The sequence below is a fragment of the Canis lupus genome, chromosome 1, assembly GCF_011100685.1.
Source record: "Canis lupus familiaris isolate Mischka breed German Shepherd chromosome 1, alternate assembly UU_Cfam_GSD_1.0, whole genome shotgun sequence".
Classification (NCBI taxonomy): Eukaryota; Metazoa; Chordata; class Mammalia; order Carnivora; family Canidae; genus Canis; species Canis lupus.
Window position 1 is genome coordinate 108,211,508 of NC_049222.1, and position 20,151 is coordinate 108,231,658.

The 20,151-nt window shown below is 51.5% G+C and overlaps 1 protein-coding gene and 1 long non-coding RNA gene across 8 annotated transcripts; one reads left to right on the forward strand and one right to left on the reverse strand.

The window, feature by feature from the left end:
- Positions 1–675: 675 nt before the first annotated feature.
- On the reverse strand, positions 676–5,151 carry LOC102157107. Of its 3 annotated transcripts, none has more exons than XR_005354530.1 (5): positions 4,997–5,151; positions 4,201–4,333; positions 2,600–2,788; positions 2,414–2,471; positions 676–732 (listed from the first exon to the last, which is right to left on the reverse strand). It is a non-coding gene; the product is annotated as an uncharacterized LOC102157107 (long non-coding RNA). The 3 variants fall into 3 exon arrangements; XR_005354528.1 differs by lacking the exon at positions 676–732 and adding an exon at positions 786–931; XR_005354529.1 differs by lacking the exon at positions 676–732 and adding an exon at positions 786–931 and having other exon boundaries at positions 2,600–3,084.
- Positions 1,649–11,831, forward strand: BCAT2 (branched chain amino acid transaminase 2). Of its 5 annotated transcripts, none has more exons than XM_038528322.1 (11): positions 1,651–1,835; positions 5,347–5,421; positions 5,742–5,945; positions 8,338–8,448; positions 8,528–8,647; positions 8,780–8,943; positions 9,674–9,816; positions 9,967–10,052; positions 10,275–10,415; positions 10,488–10,562; positions 11,398–11,831. In XM_038528322.1, exons 1-11 carry the CDS (start codon positions 1,812–1,814, stop codon positions 11,434–11,436), a joined length of 1,182 nt encoding a protein of 393 aa, XP_038384250.1. In that variant the 5' UTR covers positions 1,651–1,811; the 3' UTR covers positions 11,437–11,831. The 5 variants fall into 5 exon arrangements, with proteins under 5 accessions (XP_038384251.1, XP_038384250.1, XP_038384254.1 ...); XM_038528324.1 differs by lacking the exon at positions 1,651–1,835 and adding an exon at positions 4,378–4,539; XM_038528325.1 differs by lacking the exon at positions 1,651–1,835 and adding an exon at positions 4,593–4,615.
- Positions 11,832–20,151: the final 8,320 nt, after the last annotated feature.

Consider the following 20,151-nt stretch of genomic DNA (forward strand, 5'->3'; position numbering starts at 1 on the left):
GCTGAGGCGGGGCGGGCGCGGCCTTCGGCCACGCCCCTCGGGCCCTAGGCCACGTGGTGGGAGAGGACTGGGGCGCGGGGAAGCCAAACAGGATGGCACCGCGGGGGAGGGCTGGGGATCTGCCTGCGAGGGCCTGGCGGACAGTAACCGGGGGACAGAATTCGGGGGCAAATTATCCCAGTGTAGAATTGCCGAGGCGCTGTGGCCCAGGGACCGGAGTTGGGGGGACTCAACAGAAGCAAGACTTTGGTATCACAGTAATCCAGATGCAGGAGTTGGGGGAGCTCTGGCCAGAGAAGGTTTTGGGGCCACAGTGCCTGAGGAGTTCAGCATAGGGGCCACTGATGCAGGTTTGAATTGCTAGGGATTAGAGGGATCTTGATGCACTGTAATTAGCTGCCCCTCCAGGGTCCTGTAGTTGCAGAGACACACCTGACGGGGCATAACCAGGTAACCCTGTTCTAGGGGCTGTTCTTAGAGGCTCACTGATGGGTTGGGGAATTAAAATTTTTCGGGCCTCACTGATGGAGCTGGAAGGAGGCATGGTGAACCGTGTTGTTGTATCTTAAAAATTTATATATATATATATATATTTTTTTTTTTTTAAGATTTTATTTAGTTAAGAGAGAGTGAGTGCAGGCAGGGGAAGAGGGAGGGACATGCAAACTCCGTGCTGAGCGCAGAGCCAGAAACAGCGGGGCTGATCCCAGAACCCTGAGCTCACGACCTGAGCTGAAATCGAGAGACGGAGGATTAATTAAACTACTGAGCCACCCAGGCGCCCCTATTTGTTTTAGATATTTATTTATGAGAGAGAGCGCATGCGCGTGTGCGAGCCTGGTAATGGAGCAGAAGGGGAGGGAGAGGCAGAGAATCCCAAACTGACTTCGTGCTTGTGCGGAGCTGGGTGTCAGGATCCTGAGATCATTACCTGAGTGGAAACCAAGAGTCCCACGCCTAAGGGACTGAACCACCCAGCTGCCCCATGTGTGTTTTATCTCTTCAGAAGTTACAAAGATGGGGCGCCTGGGTGGCTCAGCGATGGTTGAGCATCTGCCTTCAGATCAGGGCGTGATCCCGGGGTCCGGGGATCGAGTCCCACCCACATCGGGATCCCTGCATGGAGCCTGCTTCTGCCTCTGTCTCTGCCTCTCTCTCACGAATAAATAAATAAAATCTTTAAGAAAAGTTACAAAGAATATACCTACGTTTTCTCCTTGGAAAGAAAAACTGTGTTCAAACAGGGATTGACTGCAACCCCTTCATCCAGCCCTACCTGCTGGTACTCTCTTCAGGGGCCTTTTTCCAAAGTCCTTTCCCTTTTCATGTACATGACATGTGCACCCACTGACATTACAGCGAGTGCTTTGCCTCATCACCAAAGGGATGAAGGCATGCGGAGGTTCCTGTTCCTGGCCTTTCAGTTCTTACCTGGTTAGCGTTCCGTGACAGTACCCATTAAAATGCATTTTTGAACTTTTTTTTTTTTTTCATTTTTAAAAAAACTTGATGCAATGTCTGGCACAGCACTAGTGTGGCTGGAACAGAATCTGGGTGGGGGGTGGGGAGGAGGGTGCATGTCCATGCACTCCCCTTGGCCCCGCGGATTCCAGCGCATGCGTCCTCTAGCCGGGCCCAGCTCCCCGACAGGCGCCCTAGAACTGAGGGGAAGAGGGGGAGGACGGAACCGACCCGCCTTGGGGTGTAAGGCAAGCGGCCCTCCCGCGGGAGGGGGCGTGAGCGGGGCGGGGCCGGAACTTCTTTTTTCCGAGCCGCGCCGCGGGCGGGCACAGTTACCCGCCGCACCGACCATGGCCGCAGCCGCGCTGGGGCAGGTGGGTTCGCGGCCCGGGGCTGGGAGGTAGGGGGTGGGGAGGCTGCGGAGACAGACCCACTTCCGGGCGGACCACTAGCTCCCGGCCCGGTCCGGCGCCGCGCCCCGGTGCTCGGGTTCCGCTGCAGGGCGCCGAGCAGGAGGGACCACTTGGAGAGGAGCACGAGGCTCCGAGGGCGAGGGTGGTGAAGGGAGGAGGAGGTGGGGAGGGGTCGCCTACGGGAGGAACGAGGGAAGCCCTGAGGAGGGTGCAGCGTGGGCCAGACGCCGGGCTGGGTGGTGGTGGTGGGGAGGGGGTGGCCGGGAAGGGAATCGCCAGTCTGTGGGAGTGCAGGGAACAGACGCCCCGAGCCTCTCGCACGGGGGTGGGACGAAGGCATAGATCGCAGGGTCGGACTGGGAATTGGAGCCAAGGCCCCAGTTTTCTTCGAACTAAAACTCAAGATACGTGTAATGCTGCCTCTTATCTGGAACCTCTTATCTGAGGCTGTGCATCAGAATGAGAAGCAATTTGAGCCAGTTTCCCTCTGTCCCAGGTGGCAAGTGCTCCCGGCAGGTGTTGGGAGGGTCCGTTCTTACCCGTAAGAGGTCCACCAGCAGAGTTTGGGAGGCTATGATTTTAGGGAACAGTCTCTGCCTGAGAGAAGAAACAGTAACCACTCAGAGAAGGGATCTTTGCAAACCCTGATAGTTGCAACATAACCTCCGGGAAAAGTGTCTTTCCCCCAATCACTTCTTCACCTCACCCTGTCCTGGGACACCTACCCCAGCCTGATGGAGAACAGGGCAGATTTTTTTTCTTCTTCTTCTTTTCGGAGTCTTGGTGACTGAGGCTGAGCTCTGACTGGGACGATCTGGGCTTTGATGGCGACACTTCTGGACTGCGGTGTGAAAGCCCTGCACTGGGGCAGGGACAGCTTGAGGTTGTGATGGTGGAGATCCTCTCCAGCTGCCCTAGGGAAGTCTTGGTCTGTAATGGGAGAGCCATGGGCTCTCCCCAGGACAGCTCTGCATGCGATGGGATCGATCCTGGGCCATGACCAGGACAGTTTGGGGCTGTGATAGGGACAGCCCCTGGCTGAGACAAAGCACTGCATTATGAGGAGGACCCTTCCTGGGCTGTGATATGGGGCAGCCCTGAAGCATGAAGGACAGTACTGAGCTGTGACACACAGCCCTGGGCTTTGATGGTGACATTCCTGGGATGTGCTGAGAGGACAGTCCTGGATTGGTCTGGAGACAGTCCTAGGCTGTAATGAGACATGGGGGAAGGGAGGCTCCATCCTCCCCCACCCCCAGTCTGTGCCGCTCCTCCCCCCCTCCTCTAGCCCTTCCTCCTTTCTTAATTCAGCCCCAGTCTTTCACACTCTATGTCCCAAAAGCCCATCTACCATCCTTTGGGCCCACTGCCCATGGCTTGGGGTGTCAGATGATGGAGCACTCGCCCTGAGCTGAGGTAGGCCCCTACAGAAGTGCCCTGGAAGGATGAAGGCAGCTTCTCTCCGGGCAATGGGGTCTTGATGGCCAGTGCAGATGTGCAACTGGCTCCTTCTCTCTGCCCTGTGGATGTGTTTTTCTGCCTCTCCCTTCTCTATCTCCTGGAAATATTCTGTCTCTAAGCATCACGGAGACAGTTTCTCTCCAGGTGTTCGCGTCTCTTATCTTTCCTCATTTCTCCAGGTTTCCTTTCACTTTGTGCTGTCACCTGAAGTCTGGTCTTTGTCTATTTATTTTTTCCTCCCTTGGCCTCTCTGTATCTCACCCTTGGTATTGTTCTGGATTTCTTCAGACTTGACTTCATGTGAGTTTGTCTCCCTGTCTCTCCTTATGATCATATCTATTTAGGCAACTTGTGTTCTTGATTTCTGTTCTCAGTTTTGTTTCTATTTCTTTTTTTTTTTTTTTTTTCTTGTAAGTAATCTCTTCCCCAAACGCAGGGCTCTAACTCAGGACCCTGAGACCAAGAGTCACCTGCTTGTCCAATTAAGCCAGCCGGGCACCCCCTCAGTTTTGTTTTCTATTTCTAGGTCTATTTTTTTTTCTCCTTCTTGCTTTTTACCTATTTTATTTTATTTTATTTTATTTTTTATTTTTACTTTTTTTCCACTCTCACTGCTTCTGAGGGCTTCTCTCCTGCCCAGAGACTGGCTGTCTCCCCCCTGGGTGTCTATCCTGTCCATGCTGTGGCTGTCCTGTTCCTCTCTGGGACAAAGCATAGTCACCGACTTGTGTGGGCTACACAGCGCCACCTAGAGGCCATGCCGCAGACCCACACCCTGATCAGCCCGGAAGCCCTTGGGCCCCACACTAGCCAGGACCACTCCTCAGTCCTTGAGACCGGCGGACCCCATCTCCCCATGACTCACCTACTGACCAGTGACTACTGCCATTCACCTTCGTTCTCACCGATCCATGTCCGCTCACCCAGCTCACAGGGACGGAGCACGCTACGCTGTTGTGTCTGCACCAACCTCATGACCCAATTGCTTTCCTGCCAGGCTGGGAAAAGGCATTGTGAGATCAGAGAATGCTGGGGAGAGGCCACCCTGATGGACACAGATCTGCTCTCCCTCATTTGTCTCAGGCAGGACCACAAATGTTTATCTGAGCAGTGTCTCTGTCCATGACGAGGACAGCCCCCCAGGTCCATGTGGCTCCCTCTCAGCCCTGGGATCTGAAGGGAAATGGAATCACTGGTGTCCAAGGTATAGGGTTGAGGGCTTAGATAATCTGAGCCCAGCTGGTCTAATATCCTGAAAGAATAAGGACTTGGACTCCTGGGTGAGGAGGAGCTTGAGGTCTGGACTCCTGGATCTGAGGGAGAAGAGGCTGGGGTCCCGGACCTCCTGGGTTTGAGGGAAGAGGGCCTGGGAGTCTGGACTTCTGGGTCTGAGGGAGGAGGGGGCTGGGGGGCTGGACTTCTGGGTCTGAGGGAAAAGGGGGCTGGGGGGCTGGACTTCTGGGTCTGAGGGAAGAGGGGGCTGGGGGTCTGGACTCCTGGGTCTGAGGGAGGAGGAGCTGGGGCCCCCTGGACTCCTGGGTCTGAGGGAAGAGGGGGGGCTAGGGGCCCAGCTTCTGGTTTCTGGGGAAGGATGGCCTATAAGTTCGTCACTTATCTAACTCCTGTCAGGATTTGGGGCCCCCAGAGAGGCCTTCACTTACCTGTGTGCTCTCCCCCCGCCATCTTCTGTCTGAGCTAATCTCAGGGTCTCGGCCAAAGTTCCCAGGTGTGGGAGGTGCCTGTGTTTGACTTTGCCCTGGCATGGAGGGGATGTGAGCTGATTCAGCTCTTTCTGGGGATTGCCCTTACGAGGCCTGGGAGGAGCCGTGGCCTCCTGCAGGATTCCCTCCCATCATGAACTGACCCAGACGGGAGCTGACTTGTCCAGGGCTACATGCTCTCTCTAGAACACACTGGGCCCGGGCAGAGCAGCCCAAGTGCAGGAGGTGGCAAGGCAGGCACCGGGGTCCCCTGCTCTCACCATCTTTCTTACTTCTGTCCCCACCCCCAGATTTGGGCCCGAAAACTCCTGCCTGTCTCTTGGCTTCTGTGTGGCCCCAGAAGATATGCCTCATCAAACTTCAAGGTGAATGGAAAAGAATATACTTTTGGATCTCGAGGTGGGGGCTGGAGGCCAGGACTCTTAGGTGTGAGGAAGAGGCTGGCAGTCAGATTTGGGCATCTCCAAAAGGGGCCAGAGTCCAAAGGTTATGGCGGTTGGCAGTGGGGTCCTATTAGCCAGAAGTCTGTGGGAGAGATTTGGTACTGCATATCCCAGAAGCCTCTGGGGCTACAGGTCTGTCTTCTCCATAGGTCTTTGCCCCAGAGGTTCATGGGAGTTGTAGTTTTTTCAGTTTGAGATTGAGACCAAATTTCAGGATACCTGGGACCCCTGTCTTTCCTCAGGCTGCAGACCTGCAGCTGGAAATGACGAAGGAACCTCATCAGAAGCCTGACCCCAGCAAGCCCCTGGTGTTTGGGAAGACATTCACCGACCACATGCTGGTGGTGGAGTGGAAGGAGGAGACGGGCTGGGGTCAGCCCCGAATCCAGCCTTTCCAGAATCTCACACTGCACCCAGCCTGCTCCGGCCTCCACTACTCGATGCAGGCATGGTGACCAACCTCTCTCCCCGTCCCTCTGCATCTCTTCCCTCTTGCCGTGTCTTGTGCCAGGTCCACCACCCTGGGTTTGCTCTCTGTGTGTTTCTTCTTGCTCAGCCTGTGTTTTCTGAGGTCTCTCGCGTCCCAGGCCCTGTGCTGGGTGATGCCAGGGTCCCCAGTGAAGAGCAGACCCAGTTCTTCCACTCGAAAACCCTGTGTTTTGGTTATAGCCAGATGTGATCCAAGTGTAGGAAGACCCCTTCCCAGATGTGATCCGAGTGTAGGAAGACCCCTTCCTAGATGCGATCCGAGTGTAGGAAGACCCCTTTGGGTGGGTGGAGACCTGAGTTGGAACCAGGCCCGGCGTAGTGGGGGGAGGCAGAAGGACCCAAGAGATTCAGGGACAGGAAGGACTAGCAGGGTAGACAGGAGCTGGGAAGGGAAGGCTGAGCATGGCGCCCAGAGGTTTGGCCAGGTGATCAGGTAGGTCACTGGGCTGTCCCCTATGGGGACGCAGAAGAAGATCGGCTTTGCAGGACTTGGTGCCTTTAAGGAAGGTGCCTTTATCTGCCTTTAAGGAAGATATCCAGGAGACATTCAGTTTATGGCTTAAAGCGATGGCTGAAAGCAGAGTCTTCCTGAGGAAGCTTTAGTGGTGACAAGAATTTGGATGAACATATTTCAGCCCTAGTAGCCAGTTTGTGAAGTCAGCTCAGGAGGCTGAGATAAGAGGTGCCAGATCTTGTGAGGCCTGGAAGGCCAAGGTCAACAACAGGCTGGGGATGTGGATCAACATTGTTGTTGTTGCTGCTGTAGTTGTTTTGTACTTTAAAAAATGTTTTGGGGCACCTGCCTGGCTCAGTCATTGATCTCGGGGTCATGAGTTGGAGCCCCATCTGGGGTGTAGAGATAACTTAAAAGAATTTTTTTTAAGTTTTTATGATGGGAAATATATTTTTTTAAGATTTTATTTATTTATTTGACAGAGAGAGAAAGAGCACAAGCAGGGGAGCAGCAGGCAGAGGGAGAGGGAGAAGCAGGCTCCCTGTGGAGCAGGGAACCTGACATGAGGCTCAGTCCCAGGACCCAGGCTCATGATCTGAGCCAATGGCAGACGTTTAACCGACTGAGCCACCCAGGTGCCCCTAAGATGGGAAATTTAATTTTTTTTTTAAATTTATTTATTTATTCCTGAGAGACACAGAGAGGCAGAGACAGACAGAGGGAGAAGCAGGCTCCCTGCAGGGAGCCCCATGTAGGACTTGATCTGGGGACCACGGGATCATGCCCTGAGCCAAACAAAGGCAGATGCTCAACTGCTGAGCCGCCCAGGAGGCGTCCTTAAGATGGGAAATTTCAAACATAAAAAAAGAATGATATATAAGCTCCCTTACCACCCTGCTTCATCAGCTAGCACCTGTCACCCTTTTGTTTGGTCTGGACTCCCATCATCATGCCCCTTTCTGCAAGATTTTGAAGCAAATCAGGGACTTTGCATTCTTTTCTTTTCTTTTTTTTTTGTAAAGATTTCATTTATTTATTCATGAGAGACACAGGCAGAGGCAGAGAGGGAAGCAGGCTCCATGCAGGGAGCCCGATGTGGGATTCGATCCGGGTCTCTAGGATCATGCCCTGGGCTGAAGTCAGAGGCTCAACCGTTGCGCTACCCAGGTGCCCCAGGGACTTTGCATTCTTTCATCCATAGTGGTTTGTTTTTCTTTTTTAAGATTTTATTTATTGGGACGCCTGGGTGGCTCAGTGGTTGGGCGGTTGCCTTTGGCTTGGGTCCTGATCCCCGGATCCAGGATCAAGTCCCGCATAGGGCTCCTGTGGGGAGCCTGCTTCCCCCTCTGCCTGTGGCTCTAACTCTCTCTTTCTCTCTGCGTCTCTCATGAATCTATCTTATTTATTCATTCATGAGAGACACAGAGGCAGAGATGTAGGTAGAGAGAGAAGCAGGTTCCTTGCAGGAATCCTAATGCAGGACTCGATCCCAGAACCCTGGGATCACAACCTGAGCCAAAAGCAGACGCTCAACTACTGAGCCATGCAGGCACCTTGTAGGGGTTTCAGTGCTTCTCAAGAGCACAAGGATTCTCTACAAAACAGAACTTGCACACCATTGATGTTCCTGAGAAACCGTAGCAGTAACACGGAAGGGGTTCGAGCAGGGTGCTCTCTTGGCACCTGTCTCTGGGTCTCCAGCTGCTTCTGGTCTCCCTTCCTGTGTGTCTTCCCCTTTTCTCCCTCTCTGAGCTCCGTGGGTTAGTGTCTCCTGGGATCCATCTCTGCATCTGTGTCTGAACCCTTGTGTATCAGGCATCGTGCTGGGATCTCTATGTGTCCCATGTCTCCCTGAGGTGGTCTCAGCTCAGTCACCCTCCCACCTGTCCCCACAGCTCTTCGAGGGCATGAAGGCGTTCAAGGGCAGCGACCAGCGGGTGCGCCTCTTCCGACCCTGGCTCAACATGGACCGGATGCTGCACTCAGCCTTGCGCCTCTGCCTGCCGGTAGGTGCCCTGGCTGGCTCCCGGGAGGAGGGGGCCAGGCAGGTGGGGCAGCACCCTGACTCATGAGAATCCTGCCCAGAGTTTTGACAAGGTCGAGCTGCTTGAGTGTATCCGCCGGCTTGTGGAAGTGGACAAAGACTGGGTTCCTGAGGGCAAGGATACCAGCCTCTACGTGCGGCCTGTGCTCATTGGGAACGAGGTGAGCCTGACTCCAGGGTGGGGTTGAGAGGGGAGGTCCTGAACCAAAGGGCTGGGAACTCCAGGGGAGAGGAAGAGAGGGGCTGGGGGCCTGGATTCCTGCGTCCCTAATGTCCCCCTCTGCCCACCACAGCCCTCCCTAGGTGTCACCCAATCCACGCAAGCTCTCCTGTTTGTCATTCTCTGCCCCGTGGGTGCATACTTTCCCGGAGATGCCATGGACCCCGTGTCCCTCCTGGCCGACCCAGCGTTTATCCGGGCCTGGGTGGGTGGGGTCGGTGACTACAAGCTGGGGGGGTAAGTAGTCCCTCCCCCAACCCTACAGGTCCAGTACACTGCATGTCCCAGACACTGGGTGTCCATTTGTGGCTTTGGATATCAGTTGTCCTTCCCTCTCATCTCACACGATTGGGGACAGCTCTGCTTGTCCGTTGGGATTGGATGTTGTTGACACTGTGGTGGAACGCTTGAGGGGAGAGGGTCTGTGCTAAGCACTGTGGACAAATCAGCTCAGAATTTGATTGGTTGAAAGTTGGTGGAGAGACTAGAATTGATGTTTACACTTAGTCCAGGTAACCTCCCCCAAACATCAGGCGCCCCCACCTCCCCAGCCCCACGTGCAGCTCTCATCACCCCCTGGGCCTCCAGTGATCATCATCCTACATGTGGACTTTTCTGTACATCTGTGGCCAGGGACCTCAGCTCTCCAGGGCCGGGTGGGTCCCCCACAAGGTGACCGAGGCAGCAGGCAGGGAAAGGGTTAGGGGGTGTGAGGATTCAGGTCCTTTCCATGCACATATATTGTAAGGTCTCCTGAGGGTCAGGCCCTATGCTGGGTGAAGCTGGGGACACAGATGATTCGGGTCCAGGCCCTGCCTTCCAGGGGTTCCCAGACTGGTGGGAGCCCCAGGATCTGGAGCAGCACATGCTGGGGCACTGTAAAAGTTCCCCAGACAGGGCAGTGCCCCCCTCAACTGAGTCCAAGGAAGGAGACCATTTCCTGGTTAACCGTGTTGCTCTCCACCAGGAATTATGGGCCCACAGTACTTGTGCAGCAAGAGGCGAAGAAGAGGGGCTGTGAACAGGTCCTCTGGCTGTACGGGCCGGACCACCAGCTCACCGAGGTGGGCACCATGAACATCTTCATCTACTGGACCCATGAGGATGGGGGTGAGCCCTCCCATGACCCTCACCCGGGCCCTGGTGGGAGTGGGTATATCAGAACTCTCGGGGGTTGGGGTGGGTTTGGGTGGCTCCTGAGATGGGAAGGTGCGCCTGAGGGCGTGAGGTCATGCCACTAATGCCTCATACTTGACCCAGTGCTGGAACTGGTGACCCCCTCACTGGATGGTGTCATTCTGCCCGGAGTAGTCAGACAGAGTCTACTGGACCTGGCAAGGACCTGGGTGAGGGCGCTGTGTCTTTGGGTGGCTGGGATGATGGGGTGCTGCTGTGTTGGAGGCCTGCATTTCAAGGCTCCCAGAGGGGGCTGTGGCATACTAGCAGATCTCTGCCCCTTCTCTCTGGGGGATCTGTCTCCTCAGGTCTCCTTGTCACTGTTCTCAGGGAGGGAGAGGCAGGACTCTGCGGCAAGGGGTGCCTCTGGGTCATGTGTATTGCTCCCTCAGGGTGAGTTCCGAGTCGTTGAGCGTAAGGTCACAATGAAGGAGTTGTTGCGGGCGCTGGAAGAGGGACGGGTTCGGGAAGTCTTTGGCTCAGGCACAGCTTGCCAGGTCTGCCCTGTGCACCAGATCCTGTACCAAGGCAAGGTGAGATGGGGCTGCCATTGGTGACGGGGGAGAAGAAGGGGGTTCTGGTCGTCATGGCACTGTCTTTTCCAGCATTTGCGCATTCCCACCATGGAAAATGGGCCCGAGCTTATCCTCCGCTTCCTGAAGGAGCTGAAGGAGATCCAGGTGAGGTGCACTGGCGGAGAAGTGGGTTGGATGTTTGTTCCCCAGGGAAGTTCACGTCCCATGAGCCTCTGGACTGGGAGCCCTCCTCCCCTGCAGACCCAGGAGCCAGTAATGGCAATAAGGGCCCTTGTATGAGCCTCTGTGGCCTTCAATACTCCTTGGGGCTACATGACCCATTCCTGGGAGCGTCTAAAACACTGACTTGAGGATTCCCCTTCCCTCCCTCTCTGTGGCTCCTGTGTGCCCTTGCAGTGGGGACCCCTTCCCAGGGACCCCTGGGGCTTCGGGCCCGTGTTCTGGCTGCAGAAACCCGGCACAGAGCCCCTGGAGCACCTGGCTTTTGCTTTGGCTGTTTACAAGACTGCCCAGCGGTATTTACTCTTATAAGCCCCTAGATGGGTTTGCATTCATCTCGGCAGAGATGGCTTTGCTGAGAGCCTCTGGGCTCCTTCCTTGGCACTCAACCTAGAACTGCCTTTCCTGTGTGCTTCTGTCAAGTCCTGTGCATCGGGACCCTGAACACCACCACCCCTCACTACTTGGGACTTAGCTGCAAACGGATTATTTTTTAGCCCCAGAGCCTTCCAGGCTTTACAGTAACTCTTTGCAGAACTACGTCTCTCTTAAGCTTCTGCGCCAAGTCTCCTTTAAACCTCTGAGCCAACCGGGCTACGGTTCCTCCTCCCTCCGGCTTCGGCCAGCTTCCGGGAAGTGGACTACATTTCCCATGAGGCCCCGGGGCGCAACTCCGCCACCATTTCGCCGGAGACGCCCCAGGGCTTTCTGGGACTTGCAGTTGGCTTTCCTCTCACGCCTCGCCTCCCTTGTCCCGCAGTACGGAACAAGAGCCCACGACTGGATGCTCCCGGTATGACAGCGCCCTGCCCTACCTCTCCTCGGACCCACCCTCCCGTAGCATCCAGCCCTCGCCGGACCCTCCCCTCCCTACCGATGACTCACCTGAAGTGCAATATGAAATATAAAAGGCCGGGGGCTGCCGGGACGCCTGGGTCTCTGGCGCCCCCACATGGCCTCTACACTCCCAAAGCCATAAGGGCCGGACCCAGAGCATCTAGGCCCCTCGCCCCGCCTCTCAGACCTTGGTGGGGGATCTGGGCTCCCCGCTGCTCCGTGTCTGGGGGCCAAGGATGCCCTTTGGCCCCCCCGACTCCACATCTCTCCGTTCTCAGGCCGGATCTCCCGGTGCTGCTTTGATTTTTTTTTTTTTCTCCTGCTGCAATTTTGAAATAAATGCCAAAGAACAAGCCATGAGCTGTGATCTCCAGTGATTCAACTTAGGGACTCTAGGGTCTTAACAGGGAATCCCTGTCCTGGGCTCTTTTCATTTTCTAAGACCCAGCAATCCAAGCTCCCAGAGACCTGGCGATCTCTGACATGGGAGATTTTTTTCCACCTCATCATACGCTGAGTTTAGCCTCTTGCGGTGACTAACCCATGCCTCCTCTACTTCCCCATCCTTGGGACAGCCCCAGTCTCCAGCCCTGGCTGTCTCCTCCGCTGTATCCTCTGGCCCTCCATCAGCTCAGTTCTTGTCTTCTCCTACCTGGATCCCCGCCCCACCTAACCCGCTCTCTGCATCCAGTTTGGCTCTCAAAGGGTCTTGTATACACAGAGCTGCCTGTGCTCACTGTCTTCTAAGGGCTTCCTAGCACCCACAGCCAATAGTGCAGATAGCAGGCCCTGGCGGGTGTGGACTGAGGTAGGATACTCTATCCTTGGGAGGGTGAACCTCAGAAATCTATAAAGTATAGTCCCCATATACTATGTCATGCTTTTGTATCCCAATCTTGGCTCTTTCGCACATGCACTTTAATAATTATGTGTAGGTGTAGAGAGCCAGACATTAGGACCAGCCTGATGTAGGAAAATGTTGGGGAAATGTTTTATTACACCATGGGGACAAGACCCGTGGACAGAAAGAGCTGCCCTGGGGTCATGAGCAGTGGCCCATTAATACTGTCAAGCTGGGAGGAGGTTAGGGACAGCATAGCCTCCCAGGTATTTTGGAAGCAAGGTTTCGAGGACCACTTCCTGGGGGCTAGCTATTGTTGGGAAAGGGTCATTTATACTGTCTAATAAAACTGAGTCATGAGACCCGTCAGATGTACATTGGTGGGTCATTTGCTTGGGGGATGATCACCAACAGGTGTCTTGAAGCTTCTGAAGGATTTTTTTTTTTAAGATTTATTTATTCATGAGAGACACACACACAGAGAGGCAGAGACATAGGCAGAGGGAGAAGCAGGCTTTTCGCAGGAGCCTGGTGCAGGACTCGATCCCAGATCTCAGGATTATGCTCTGAGCCAAAGGCAGCCACCCAACTGCTGAGTCACCCAGGCATCCCTCTGAGGGAATTTTTATACATTAGAGTAGACTTACAGGGCAGCCCGGGTAGTTCAGTGGTTTAGCGCTGCATTTGGTCTAGGGCATGATCCTGGAGACCCAGGATCAAGTCCCACGTCAGGCTCCTTGCATGGAGGCTGCTTCTCCCTCTACCTGTGTCTCTGTCTCTCTCTGTGTGTCTCTCATGAATAAATAAGTAAAAATCATTAAAAAAAAAAAAAGTAGACTTACAGGATCCTGGGAGTTGAGCTAAGATTGCCTTTTGCCCTTAGCAAAGTATGAATATCAGTGTTTTTTTTTTTTTTAAGACTTTTTTTTATTTATTCATGAGAGACAGAGAGAGGCAGAGACACAGGCAGAGGGAGAAGCAGGCTCGATGGAAGCAGGCAGAGGGAGAAGCAGGGAGCCCGATGGGGGACTCTGGGATCATGCCCTGAGCCAAAGGCAGAGGCTCAACCACTGAGCCACCCAGGTGTCCCTGAGCATCAGTTCTTAGAGGAAGATCACTCTACCTGTTTCAAGGACTTGTCAGTGGGCTGTAAGTAGTAAGGAAGTTTAATTTTTCTTTTACCTTTGCTTCCCACATCGCCGGCATATCTGTTTGGTTGGAGATCTAGATACGAATGTGCTTCCGTTACCTGCTCGTTACCTGCTCGGTGTGTCAAGCTTGGGCTTGTCACTTTATCTCTGACTCCATTACTAGAGGGAAACCCATGTGGATTAAGGACACAGTCTGTGGCCTGTCCAGCAGTTATCAGCTTTGGGACAAAATTCTGATTTGTTGATAACCATTGCCATAGCCTCTCATTCCCTTTTGCCAATGATTGCTCAAGAGGAGATCATGGACACAATGGGGAAATTTGCCTGGAGGCCTCTGGGAAAGCTTCCTTCCCTTTATAAAAGAAATCCCGAAAGACAGCCTCTTCTTTTCTTCCCTCCCTTTGGCTGTGATTATCTGGAAGTGTGTGTATCTGGAAGTGTTTGGAGAGGTTGCAGTCACTTCACGCCCAGGTGTGTCATTGCCCCACACACTGAAGTCCAAACACACAGACCTTGGGTCCTCCAGCCATTAAACCTGATTTCCAGGGGCACCTGGGTGGCTCAGTGGTTGAGCATCTGCCTTTGGCTCAGGTCGTGATCCTGGAGTCCCGGGATGGAGTCCCACATCCGTCTCCCCACAGAGAACCTGCTTCTCCCTCTGCCTATGTTTCTCTCTGTGTGTCTCCCATGAATAAGTAAATAAAATCTTTTAAAATTAAAAATAATTCCCCGGGGGCAACTGGTCACGGGAAGCAGGTGCGAGATGGGCCACGTGGGTGTCTGGGAGAACAGCATTCCTAGCAGAGGGAACAGCCAGGACAACGGACCTGAGGCTAGAGGGTGCCCTAGTGTTCCAGGAACTGTAAGGCAGGTGTGGCCGGAACGGAGTGGGCGAGACAAGGGGAGAAAGTGGGGTGTAAGGACACACGGGGAAGGGACCGATACTCAAGAGCCTCGTGGGCACTGAGGCTTTCTAGGAACGAGCCTGGAGCCAGCGAAGTTAGTTCCTCGCAGAAAAGGAAGGCGACCTTCCGTAAAGGGGAGCGGGCGCCCCCTGGCGGCCGCGTGGGGAACACGGAGGAGAGGAGGGCAGCAGGGAGCTTTCAGCTGGGAGGACTCCTGAGCTGTCCAGGGAGGGGTGAGGGTGGGGGCTGCAGGAGCGGGGTGCTAACTGTGAGAGGAGCAAAGAGTGATGGGATTCTGGTGCATTTTGAAGGTCAGACCCAACGGGTCCGACAGGTTGTATGAAATCACACCCCTACCAGCCAAGTATGAGAGGAGAAAGAGAAACGAAACAGGACTTCTTTACCGTAAAGCTGCTTTGTGAAATTTTTTTCATGCTGCTTGGTGGGGTTAGAGTTTGCCCATCGAATGTACCTCAATTTAGTACCAATCCACTGATAATGAACATCTGGGTCCGTGATTCTGACACTAATCCCCATGTGTTTTGCAACACCACCAAGCAATGCTCGGACACCACCTGGGTGTCCTAGAGTTCAACTCAATTTCCAACACTACTGATCTGAAGAGAACCCCAGATCCTGCAGTTTAGGGGTTCCGGCGCCCTACAGGCCTGCTCTCTGCACAACCCCCCTCCGCCCCCACTTCAGATACCAGTTTCAATTCCAGGTTGTCACCTGTGCTCCTACAAGCTACAGATCAGAGGTTCCCACAATGCCTTCCCTGGGTTGGATTGACTTGCTAGAGTGGCTCACAGAACCCAGAGAAATGTGTTACTAACTAGATTACTGGTTTATAACAAAAGGCTATAGTTGAGGAACAGCCAGATGAGGATGGGAAAGGGCACGCAGCTCCTATGTTCTCTCCAGCCACTTCCCCGAAATTTCCAGCAGCTCTTCTACCGGGGAGCTCTCTGAACCCCATCCTTTGGGGTTTTATGGCAGCTTCATTACACAGCACGACGGATTAAATCACTGGCCATTGGTGATGAATTCAACCTCCACTTGCTCTTCCCTTCCCTGCTGTCAGGAGGTGGGATTGAAAGTTTTAACCCTCTAACCACAGGTTTGATTCCCTTGGCAACCAGCCCCCACCCTTAGGCCCTTTCCAAAAGTCACCATATAAATGCAATAAATGCAAATATCATCGAAAAGCAAAGCATTGGGATGCCTGGGTGGCTCAGCGGTTTGGCACCTGCCTTCAGATCAGGTCATAATCCCAGGGTCCTGGGATTGAGTCCTGCATCGGGCCCCCCACAGGGAGGCTGCTTCTCCCTCTGCCTGTATCTCTGTCTTTCTCTGTGTCTCTCATGAAAAAATATTTTTTTAAAGAAAGACCAATTTGGGGCTTTTATGAAAAAAGCTGGTGAATACGTCCAGCTTTAGCATATACTGGTAAGCCATTCTACACTGGTTCTATTAGTTCACACCTGAGAAGGACGCCTGGCTGCCTCAGTGGGTGCAGCCTGAGACACTTGATTTTGGGGTTGTGGGTTCAAGCCCCAGGTCAATCCTCAGCCATTCTGTGTCTGCATATTTCACTTCCCCTAAATGAGAAATAAAAGTCAGCTGTTTGATCCATGGATATTTTGGGGTTTATCTGCCTCAGTGGCAACACTGCTTCAACAGGGATTAATTCCCAATGGGACAGGGTGTGGAAGTTTATTTTCAATATATTTTTTTAAATTTTTATTTATTTGTTTATTTATTTTACGATTTTATTTATCCAGGCTCAGGGGGCAGTCTGCTCAAAATTCTCTGTCTCCCTGTCCCTCTGAACCCTCACCCCCCTCCCTCATCTCTAAAATAAATAAATATGTCTTTAAAAATAAATTAATTAATTAATAATTTTAAACCAGGGATAAAAGAAAACCCCATCAACTCAATAGAAGAAAGGAATGGAAAAAAATAATAATACACTGAATAGCCTCCAAATGGCTCAAAGATTTCAATGTAAAATATGAAAACATGAAAGAATGAGAAGTAAACATCGGAAAGTTTCCTTTCTAACCTGGGTGTGGAGAAAGCATTTAAGCTGTGACTCATAATCCAGGAGCCATAAAAGAAAACACCGATGCATTTAAATGCGGGGAACGGGATCAAACATTCTTCTTTCTTTTTTGTTTCTTTTAGAACAAATGTCCCAAGGCCCTTGGGTGGAGCAGTCCAGGCCAGCTTGGGGACAACAGTGGCCCAGAATGGGGTGTCATGACCTTGGTGGGGTGGGGAGGGCTCAGAACACTGGGGGGCACCCAAAGGGTTTTTGCTGGGAGAGGGGGCCAGGTGATTCGGAAGCAGAGCTCCAAGGTAGGTGCTGAGGGTTTGGGTGAGGGCAGAGAAGGGGATGGGTAACATATGGGGAAACTGATCAAAGAAGTCTATTTCTTTTTTTAAGGTTTTACTTTTTTCAAGCAATGTCTGTACCCAGCGTGGAGTCCGCTTGAGGTCTTTGCCCACTTCCTCTCCCTCTCCCTCTACTCCTCCCCCTGCTACGTCCTCTCTCTCTCAAATAAATAAATAAAATTAAAAAAAGAAAAATAGGGGCTTCTGGGTAGCACAGTGGTTGAGCGTCTGCCTTCAGCTCAGGTCATAATCCTGGGGTCTGGGATCGAGTCCCACATCAGGATCCCTGCATGGAGCCTGCTCCTCCCTCCACCTGTGTCTCTGCCTCTCTGTGTGTCTCTCATGAATAAATAAAATATTTTTAAAAAGAAAAAGAAAAGGACCAAGAGTCCCTTGGAGTAATGGCTCATTCTAAAGCTGAGTTATAGGGGGACACCTGGGTGGCTCAGTGGGTGTCTGCCTTCAGCTCAGGTCATGATCCCAGGGTTCTGGGATCAAGCCCAACATCAGGCTCCCTGCTCAGGGTGGAATCACCATCTCCCTCTCAGTTCTGTCCCTCCCCCTGCTCCTGTGCTCGCTCTCTCTCTCGAATAAATAAATAAAATATTGGGGGGGAAGATGATCATGACCACCACCAGAAATAAAGAACAATAGTAATTTTATTCCTGATTATAAATCATGGTAAAAAAAATAGCAAACCACAGATAGAAATTAATTAATAACTTGGAAGTCTTATTTATTTATTTATTTATTTATTTATTTATCTGTTTATTTACTTTTAAAGATTTTTTTTTTTAAAGATTTTATTTATTTATTCACGAGAGACACAGAGAGAGAGCAAGAGAGGCAGAGGCACAGGCAGAAGCAGGCTCCATTCAGGGAGCCCGACATGGGACTCAATCCTGGGACCCCAGGATCATGCCCCGGGGCAGAAGGCAGGCACTAAACCCACTGAGCCACTCAGGGATCCCATACTTTTAAAGATTTTATCTATTTGAGAGAGGGAAAACACAATCCGAGAGGAAGGTCAGAGGGAGAGGGAGAAGCTGACAGCCCCCTGAGCACTTGAAAGTTTGATAAGGAATGGGATATTTGTATAGTTCCAAGGTATCTCACTAATTAAGATACTCATTAATTACAGAGGAAGAGGGGCACCTAGCTGGCTCAGATGGTGGAGTGTGCAACTCCTGATCTCGGGGTCTTGAGTTTGAGCCCTGTTGTTGGGCATAGGGATTATTTAAAAAAAAAAAAAAATTACAGGGCATCCTGGGTGACTCAGCGTTTTAGTGCTGCTTTCAGCCCAGGGCATGGTCCTGCATCCGGCTCCCAGCATGGAGCCTGCTTCTCCCTCTGCCTGTGTCTCTGCCTCTCTCTCTCTGTTTCTCATGAATAAATAATTTTTTTAAATAAATAAAAAAGAAAAATTACAGAGGAAGAAAAATTTTACAATGGATAAGACTGGCCAATGCCACCTTAATCATGTGACCAAATGAATATTATGAGTCACTGAGAAATGGAAGCCCCATGAAACACGATGAGAAAAAAGACATCACATCAATAGTTTTGGTTCTGAAGAATCTGACCGTGAGAAAACAGGAAACACACTGAAGATCAGATTACAAAGTAATTGGCCTGTAGTCTCCAAAAACCGTCAAGGTCATGTAAATCAGGGGAGATTGAGGAACTAATCTTCCCTGGGAAACCTGACAGCTGAAGCAATGCAGATCCTCAACTTCACAGTTTCTGTTGTAAAGGTATTGTTGCAACAACTGGCAATGCTTGAATGAAGCTTCTAGAAGAACTGTGTTATTCTTTTAAAAATTTTATTTCTTTATTCATGAGAGACCCAGAGAGAGGCAGAGACATAGGCAAAGGGAGAAGCAGGCTCCCTGTGGGGAACCCGATGCAAGACTTGATCCCAGGACCCCAGGATCATGGTCACGACCTGAGCCAAAGCCAGACACTCAACTGGTGAGCCACCCAGGCACCCAGAAATACCATGATGGCTGTGCTGTGGTCCTGTGGGAGAATGACTCTGTAGGAAATACATGCTCAAACATGTTCTAAGTGTGTTCGCAGAGTTTCAAGGGGGTACACTCAGATAGTTCTAGAAAATAAATGTTGCTTGTACTGAGCTTCCACAATTTCTATATGTTTGTGATTGTTTCAAAGTTAAGAAAAAAAATTTTTTAAGATTTCATTTTTAAGTAGTATCTACACCCAACGTGGGGCTCAAACCCACAGTCCCGAGATCAAGAGTCGCATGATCTTCCAACTGAGCCAGCCAGGTGTCGCAAGAAAAAGTATTATTCTTTAAAGAACAGATTTTGGGGATCCCTGGGTGGCGCAGCGATTTAGCGCCTGCCTTTGACCCAGGGCACGATCCTGGAGACCCGGGATGGAGTCCCGCATTGAGTCCCACATCGGGCTCCCTGCATGGAGCCTGCTTCTCCCTCTGCCTGTGTCTCTGCCTCTCTCTCTCTGTGACTATCATAAATAAATAAAAATTTTAAAAAAATACTTAAAAAAAAAGAACAGATTTTGCATGGCAAGCAAAACATCTTAAGCAAACTCAAAAGATTAATGACAAATAGGTAGAAATATTTGCAACTCATAATCATAGGCTTAATTTCTTTTTTTTTTTGGCTTAATTTCTAATACAGAAAAAACTATGGAAGTCATATATATAATATATATAAAATATATAACAGACATATATTATTATATAGAATGTGTAAAAGTCATATATGTAATATATAAATATATATGATACCTATATAACCTTAAAAATAAAATTGCCAATTATTTTAGCACCAGAAATGGGTTTATTTGAGGGTACCTAAGAATTGTTTGTTTTTAAAGATTTTATTTATTTATTCATGAGAGACACAGAGAGAGAGGCAGAGGGACTCCATCCCAGGACCCTGGAATCAGGCTCTGAGCCACCCAGGGGTCCCCATTAGAGTAAATTTAAAGTCTGAAGTATACTGGCATCTTGTTGGCTGAGTTGTGACTGTTGCTCATTGGCTAGTCTATGGTGGGGATTGGGGGTGGAGTGGGGGAGTGGGAGTTGGTGGGAGGAGAAAATCTTCCTCCCCCTGGGTAGTAAAGTAGTAGCTAAAGTAGTGTGGACTTGGGCAGCCTGGGTAGCTCAGCGGTTTAATGCTGCCTTCGGCCCAGGGTGTGATCCTGGAGACCCAGGATCGAGTCCCGATGTCAGGCTTCCTGCATGGAGCCTGCTTCTCCCTATGCCTGTCTCTGCCTCTCTCTCTTTGTGTCTCTCATGAATAAATAAATAAAATCTTAATAAATAAATAAATAAATAAATAAATAAATAAATAAATAAAATCTTAAAAAAAAAAAAAAGTAGTGTGGACTTGCAA

Bases quoted from the DNA above. Each gene is read 5' to 3' on its own strand.
- BCAT2 (XM_038528322.1), top strand. From the start codon at position 1,812: ATGGCCGCAGCCGCGCTGGGGCAG. The intron at 8,944-9,673 runs GTAAGTAGTCCC...GCTCTCCACCAG, and splicing joins GGTGACTACAAGCTGGGGGG to GAATTATGGGCCCACAGTAC. The intron at 10,053-10,274 runs GTGAGGGCGCTG...TTGCTCCCTCAG, and splicing joins TGGACCTGGCAAGGACCTGG to GGTGAGTTCCGAGTCGTTGA.